This window comes from Nuphar pumila, chromosome 3 (genome assembly GCF_984573655.1).
Source record: "Nuphar pumila chromosome 3, dmNupPumi1.hap1.1, whole genome shotgun sequence".
Lineage (NCBI taxonomy): Eukaryota > Viridiplantae > Streptophyta > Magnoliopsida > Nymphaeales > Nymphaeaceae > Nuphar > Nuphar pumila.
The window spans coordinates 47595077-47603470 of NC_143251.1; the positions used below are offsets into that span (position 1 = coordinate 47595077).

At 38.2% G+C, this 8394-nt stretch overlaps 1 protein-coding gene across 1 annotated transcript; it reads left to right on the top strand.

Moving 5' to 3' along the window:
• Positions 1–526: 526 nt before the first annotated feature.
• LOC149842824 (protein FAR1-RELATED SEQUENCE 5-like) lies at positions 527–6375 on the top strand. Its single transcript, XM_090001598.1, has 6 exons — positions 527–928; positions 1973–3917; positions 4024–4407; positions 4489–4603; positions 5957–6102; positions 6203–6375. The coding sequence occupies exons 2-3, from the start codon at positions 1973–1975 to the stop codon at positions 4293–4295; spliced, it is 2217 nt and encodes a 738-aa protein (XP_089857724.1). The 5' UTR covers positions 527–928; the 3' UTR covers positions 4296–4407; positions 4489–4603; positions 5957–6102; positions 6203–6375.
• Positions 6376–8394: the final 2019 nt, after the last annotated feature.

The following is an 8394-nucleotide window of genomic DNA, read 5'->3' on the forward strand; positions in this document are numbered from 1 at the left end:
CATTGTACGAATTCAATCGGATTACTTCATTTTTTTTTTAACAGCTCGGTTCGTACAATAAAATCTAGTTTTTGTAAATTTACTTCTTTTTTCTACTATGCATTAACCTAGGATTGATAATTGACTTTAGTTATCATGAATCACCGTCACTGTGTTGACCTCCTCTAACATCTCTCTTTTTTGCCATTGATAATTTACATTGAAAATTTGAGGATCTTAATCGAAACTCAGGTCGAGTCTGGGTCTGATATGAAATTCACAAAACCTGGCTCCATGTATTAATCAGACCCGGGTCTAACCCTGATTCTAATTAGACTTTCTTGTTTATCACCCAACCCTGACACTATGGGTGGGTCCGAGTCAAACCCGACCCATTGACTCCCTTGAACAAACCAAACACTAGAATGAGTAATCGTGATATCCAAACGGTTCGGGTCACGTAACGCAAGACCCGACAACCCATCCCGGTAGGATAACTAATATCAAGCACTCTCCACAGCCCTTTTCCTTTATCAGTATCGCGGCCGGAGACGAAGGATTTCTCCGGAGACTTCGCCGATGGCAAGAGCTAGAACTTCGGCCTATACAACCGCTTTATCCGGAAACGTCAACGCCCCGGTCGCTGGCTGTGTTTCCGGCGAGAAGAATCTCCCCTGACCGGACCACTAGTCCGGCAAGATCCAAGCCGCAGCTGCCTGCAATTAACTCTCAACTCCTTGACAGCACGGAGATCGGTTGCCGGAATCCTGAGATCTGGAATTGACATCCTAAGCCACTGGATGGCGAGGATTTTTGCTGCAGGCGGCCGGCGGAGGGCATAGACCGGTAGGGTTTCGGAGGACTGCGGCTACAGTCGGGAAGAACAGTCGCCGGGAAGCTGATCTTACTATCCGGCGATCGGAGCGGGTTCCGACCTTGACAGAGTGATGTAAGAGATCTAACTCTCACTCTCTTTCCATCCTTTTTATTGGGATGTGCTTAGTATGGATTTGTTAGGAAACCTCAACTATTGCATTGAGAGGGCCCAACCGATGCACTATGTGCAGTGCATTTAGTGTAGGACAAATGTTCGATGAAACGCCTCTTAGAGAGCGGTGTTCTATCGAATTAGATGGGCACGAGCCTCTGCGCAGAGCCCACTTGAGGATCACGCCATAGGGAGTCGCCTAAATTGCTTGGTTCAAGGTGCCTGTGTCGCTGTACTTTTGGTTTCTAGATGAAATAAGAGTGTTTAGCTTATGGAATTGTCGAACTAATGGACGCCCAGGACTCAATTCTAAGCCTCAGAGAAGCTTTGTTGATGACGGATTCGGCACAAGCACGGCTATTGAGTCGATTGGTTAAGTCAAAGCTCAGGCAAAGATCTCAAAGACTAGCTCTGGTAGCACCAGAAGAGCAGTAGTAACCTTGAGGCTCGACAGAGTTGCCTAAACCGTTGAGTTGAGTGCTGCAGGGATGGGAATTGTTGGGGTAGCAGTTAACTACTTTAGCGGAGGTTTTTAGTGTAGGGAATGGGTTATTGCTGTTCTGTTTTGCTGTCATCCTCATTTGGCGAGTGTGACCGCAGGAACAGCTTGGTTAGTTGTTGAAGTCTGATTTATAGAACCTCAGATGTCATCTACAATGAATCAGAAGAAGGAGGAATGAATATTAGAAATCATTTTCAACTTTCATAAATTTTCAAATTGCCACAGAAGCTTACTGTATTTTCATAGAGGTCATTCTACCTCTTTGTTTCAGTAACCAACAATGGGAGTGCTTTGATCCATTGCTTCTCCTGAAATTTCTTTTTTTCTTTTTCGTGCCTCATTGAAGCATTGATTGTTACACACACACGCACTTGAATATAAAGAAGATTTTATGTGACTATTTATTGTATCTTTATGCTTCCTTCCAAGATGGCATCATGTTTATTATTTAGTACTTGAAGCATTGGTTGTTTATTGTTTTTTATTTCTTATGTTTTTCAAAGATGGATCTAATCCCAGTAGAAGATGATAATGGAAGTCATGTGCGTCTCATGAAGAATGACACTAATTTGGATAGTGGCAGTTTAGTTCCAAAGCTTGGCATTGAGTTTGACAGTGATGATCAGGCATATGATTTTTATAATTTGTATGCGATGAGACAGGGATTTGGTGTTCGGATCAATTCTTGGTTTAAAAATCCTATGGGTGATGTAATTCATAAGGTATTTGTATGTTACAAGGAAGGCTATTCAAGAAAGAAAGGGTCTACAGTTAGAGTAAGAACAGATTCAAGATGTGGTTGCCAAGCAAAAATGATTGTGAAGAGAGGGTCAAATGGCAAACTATTTGTACATCAGTTTGAGGCCACACACAACCATCAACTTGTCAATCCTAGTAAGGTTCACATGTTGAGGTCACATAGGAAGAAAATGCATGTTAATACAGTGGTTGTAGACTTGGCAGATAGTTCAGTAAGGCCACCTAATGCTGCATGTACATTTATGGAAAGGCAAGGTGGAGATAATAGAAATTTGACTTTCCTACCAATGGAGTGTAAAAACTATCTGAAGAAAAAGCGCACAATATCTCCAAACTCTGGAGATGCAGGAGCTGTTATGCAACATCTACAAAATAAATCAACAGATGACCCATTATTTTTCAGTGCAATACAACTTGACATGGATGATCTAATAACAAATATATTTTGGGTAGATGGAAGATCAAGGATGGATTATGATTGCTTTGGAGATGTTGTTTGCTTTGATACCACTCTTGAAAGTAATGTTTTTGGTAGGCCATTTGCATTATTTACTGGTGTAAATCATCACAAACAGAGTGTTGTTTTTGGTTCAGTATTACTATATGATCAGGCAAGTGAATCTTTCAAGTGGTTATTTCAAACTTTTGAAAGGGCCATGAAAGGAAAACGACCGAAGGCAATTCTAACTGATGAAGATCCAGCAATAAGAGATGCCATTGCTCTAGTTTGGCCTGATACATATCATCGACTTTGTGTGTGGCATATCTTTCACAATTCTGCAAAGTACCTAAGTCATGTTTATAATAGTAAGGATGATTTTGAAAATGACTTTAGCAATTGTGTGTATGAATGTGAAGATGAAGAGAGTTTCTTATTGTCATGGCAAAATATGTTAAATAAACATGATCTCGTGGATAATGAGTGGTTGGGAGATTTATTTAATAAGAAGGAAAAATGGGCTCTAGCTTATGAACGAGATAAGTTCTGTGCTGATATGGGAACAACTCAGAGGACTGACAGCTTGAACAGTGTTTTAAAGCGGAACTTAAATTCACATTCAGATTTCTTGCACTTTTTTGAGCTTTATGAGAGGTTGGTGGGAGATAGGAGATATGCTGAATTGCAGGAGGATAAAAGAGCATATGATACAACTCCACCTATGCTCTATACACATCTATTAAGAGAAGCTGCAACCTTTTACACACCAAATGTTTTTGAATTGGTTAGGTTAGAAGCATTGGCAGTCTTGGATTGTCATATTGTTTCTTTGGGTGAGGATGGACGTGTTCTCAAGTATAAAGTTATGTCTGTAAAAAGTACCAAAGAACACCTTGTTAGCTTTAACTCATCCAACTGCATGGTTTGTTGTAGCTGCAAAAAGTTTGAGTTTATTGGTATTTTATGTCGTCATGCTCTCAAAGTTCTTGATCACATGGATGTGAAACAAATTCCACAGCACTATCTCTTTAAAAGATGGTCAAAGGATGCCAAAAATGGGGTTGTGACTATTCATACTATAGCTCAAAATGATAATAATGAAAAATTAGTTATAGCAACACGTTACAACCTCATAAGCCACAGTATGATTAATATTGCTGCAAAAGCTTCAGAAAGTGCAGAGGCATATAATTATCTTCAAAGTCAATCCTTGGTGATTATGAAAGAATTGGAGAGCATATTAAAAAAGGGTACAAATAAGAGGCATTCAACTTAGCATATTCAAAGTTTTGAGACAAGCTACTGATGATAAGGCTTTCATCATTGCCTCTGCTTAACGATCAGCCAACATGACAGGTATCGTACATGATAACTCTCAAGAACTTCGATATCATGGAGAGTCGGAGACACATTTGAAAAAGCTAAAGGTACTGAAAAAAAGGAAGTTTACGATCAAATCTGTCGAAGGTTTAGAAGTTCACCTGAGAAAACTAAAAAGAAGAGAAGTAAAAGAATGGATGTGTTATTTACTAGGGTCCAAAAGCCCATCTCACATGCCTCTAAGGTGCGTGTATGTGTTTCTTAGCTGTGGATATATGTATAAAATTATTTGTGATTTGATTTTTTAATCCTTATTTTTATGTTCAACACAAGCTCCTTTATATAGTAAAGGCTGACAGATGCAGTGTCTTGGGGTGATCTACATATCCATCAAATAAGTAATGCCCCTCAAAGATTGAGGTACACACATAACACTGAAATTTGATGTTGAAGCATGTAGCAGTTTTGTTCAAATGTATATTTATTTTCCTTTTTTCCCAGGAGATGTGAAGCTGATATAGTTGGAGAACATGTTCTAGAGGTTGATGCACCCATCCCTGTTCCACATGAATTTTTCCAGTCATCTCATGCAACATCTGGTTTCACAGAATCAATAGTATGTTGCATTTGACAAAGTTCTTTTAAGATGAAAAAAGGAATTGAGAAAAAACCTACTAAACAAGGCACATATCTTGCATTGTACACAAGCAAAATTCTTAAGCAGGCAACTTGACAGTTTGATGCATATGCAAGTAAGTAGTAAGTAATGGTTAATTGTTTATATTAAGGAAAGAAAGCAAGCTAAGCTGATTTTGAACTTCTTCACTTACTTTTTTATGCTTGCATGTAATTGTTCCTCGACCTAGCTGAGGCCTTGTTCATGTATCAGATTTGTTCCTATTCATTTTACAATAGTCAAATGATGAATCATTTGTTGGGATAAAATATATTCTTGAGATAATTAATGGTATATTTTACTAATTTTGTAATTTGCTTTTCAGGCTAGAAAAAGTTTGAGATTGGGTTCACTTCAAAATCTGGTGATTGGTTGTATTGAATTATGAGCAGCTGCTACTTTACAAAGTTCTTGCTTGTTGCCTGTCTTGTGGTCTTCTACTTATAAGACTGCATGACACTGTTAGTATTATATATTTAGAATCAGATCACAAATTCACGTCAGTTTCATTAGAGCACAATTCCACATCATGTGTCTAATCTAGAGCTCAGTTTCACTCAGAATTAGGTTGACTAGAGTTCAGTTTCAGCAGTGCAGTTTTTTTGTGAAATGGACCTGTTTGAATTAATTTTGATTGCTTCAGATTTTGAACGAATTTTGGCACATCAATCTTAACCAAGATTCAAGCTTGAATTTAGTTTTATTTCCTTATGAAAGAGGCATGTGGCCTAATATAATCACATTAATATAGTTTGCATTTATTCTGATTTCATTATCAGCAAGGTATGACCTTATATGAACACATTAATATACATTTATCCTTGACCTCAACAAATCATTATTTTTTCTTCTTTGATGATGAGGAACCCAGCAGGATCGAGCCCTTTCTGGCCCCCACCCTTTAGTGTTAAACCATGAGAGTGGATCGGACCCATGGTGTTGCTCCACACCTGTCTCAGGTTTGATCTGAGAGGGAATCAAACTTGTGGCTTCTGGGGCTTTCGGACTTCCTGATGCTCGCCCTAACCAACTGGGCAACCCTGTGGTGGCAACAAATTACTTATTTAATTAATAAACGAGTCTTTTTTCTGTAATCTTGACTGCTATTAATAAATGATGCTTATTTAAATAGAATTAAACGCATACTTAAAATGCTTGCTATATGTATTTTCTTGCATTGACATTCTTCTTAACGTATTTATTGCCCTCATCACTATCTATACACATTGTTCCCATTTTTTATCAACCTTTATTTTTGAGCCAAGCTCATCTGCATCAATTTGTATGTAGCAGGAGCTTGAATTCCTTGTGGCTTGGGGAATGCTGCTATTGGCTGTGGAAGGAAAAAAACTGGAAGTTTCGAGTGCTGCAAACGGGAGGGAATTAGCTTTCGAAGATGAAGCAGCATTTTGGAATAAATGGCTGAGCAGATCAATTTTGTATGTACATCACAATCTATACAGCTTTGTAGTTTTTTTCTCTTTTTTAAATTTTTTATTTTTTTTAACCTGTGTTTATATGTGTTGTTGCAAACGGCAGGAAGAAGCTTTGAAGATGAAGATGTATTGTGGAATAGATAGGTGAGAATCAATCAATTTTGGAGTGATATAGCATGTAAATAGGCAGAAACATTAGGTTTTATGAATTCTTTTCTCTTTGTTTTCATTGAATAATCAAGCTGGGGGTTTGAGGCCCCGCTCCTTAAATGAATGTTTTTTTTTTCATAGGCGTTAAATGAATTGATTTTAAGTAATATGTTCATCTCATCTCATCTGTTACATGCCCATTAGGGGGATTATGGTTTTATCCTTGATGCCGTCATGAGCAGGAAACTTGTTATCGCATCAATTGATCTGCAACAAGCTGTTGTTGCTACGGATTCAACTTGTATTGTCATTTAAAGTATCATTTCTCCCAAAACAAATCTCTATAACATTTAGATCTTCGGGGCCAATTAGACGGCAGTAGGGCTGGTAAACTAGCCGAACCAACAGGGGCTGTTCCGGTTTGGCTTGTTTACAGCCATATAGCGTTTGGGTCGGCTAATATGGCTCGTGCGAGCCAAGACGAGACGAGCTCAGCTCGTATAGGCCCGAGCCAAATGAGCCGAGTCTGAGCGGGCTTACCTAAATAAAAATTTATTTTTTTGAAAGGGTTCATATCCGGAATCCGGAATGTAACTATCCTGTCAGGTAAGCCCAAGTTCTAACTACCCAGTTGAGCAAACATTTTTTTTTGACATTTATAGTGCAATAATTTATTAGGCCCGCTTTACTATGGCACGGAATGTATCTAAATGAGTTATATATATATATTAAGCCAGCTTTACTACGGAATGTTGGGCTGTCAAGAGACATCATATTCAAAAAATGAGTGTAGCTGAGATGCGTATGCTTAGATAGATGTGTGGAAATACAATAAAAGATAAGATTCGAAACGAGAAGATACCTAAAAAGGTAGGCATTGCATCTATTGAAAATAAGAAGAAAGAGAATCATTTACGGTGGTTTGGACATATTCGGCGAAGGCCTAATGATGCTTCACTTGGAAGGATGGAGAAATAGAAAAATATATTAGTTAAAAAAGGTCGGGTAGGCCTAAGAAGACTTGGATGGAGATGATAGGAAATGATATGAATGTTTTGAACCTCACGGAGGACATGGCATTGGATAAAAATGATTGGAGGAGAAGGATTCATGTGGAAGACCCAGAATGATTTTCTTTTTTGGTTCATATCGCCGACCCCAATTGTTTTGGGATGAAGGCATAGTTGTTGTTTGTTTATATATATATATATATAAGACGAACACCTCTTGTTCGAGCTCAACTCGGCTATGTATAATGAATGAGCTAGTGTTTGGCTCGCCATCCAAACAAACCGAACATGAACGAGTTTAGGATGAGCCAAACCACGCAGAGCCATGAGTTGCTCGGTTGGTTTACCAGCCCTTGCATGGACCCCACCAAATGGTGCCTTGTGATTGGTCCAAGATCCCGTGTCAAGGCACCATTGGATGCCGATCTCTACACGGCTCATAACTTTGAAATAAAATACCTCAACAGGTTTTGTGCTGTAACGGGATTGACTAATCCGGAAATGGGACTGAGCCGATCTTATGTATTCGGATCTGGGTTGGATCCAAAATTCCACTCCACCCCAAAAAAATGAATTACTGCCAAAAATTGTCTAAAAGTGCCGAATGTGAAACATTTCAAAGAAGGGCCAAAATATAAAGGTCATTGCATTTTTAACAGTCTGCTCATTTTTCAGATAAAAAAAATGGCCAAAAAACATGGACGACGTGGAGAGTCCTTATAATAACATATTTTTTAGTATTTCTTTTTTCAGTTCTTTTGGCTTTTATATGGAGATTTTCATTTAAATTAATTAGTTGGATTTCTCAAAATTTGTTCTTCTCCTCGAGTACCAAGTTGTATCTTAAAGTATCGGAGTTTAATGTGTTTAATTTTATATTAAATATTTAAAATAACGCAGCATGGGTGCCAAAACAACAAATTGAACTAATTTAATTGAGTCCCAAGCTGTCTCTAGACTAGGAGTTCACATGCTTTTCATAATGGTTGTGCTTAAAGAAACCAATTCTTCTGTTTTTTAGGCCAAAGGTAAAATGATTTTATTAAAATTAATCTGACACGGTGGAAGAGGATTCGGCCATAAGTTAAGCGAACATATCAGAACAAGATAAGAAGTGGGGTTGGGGCCAATATAT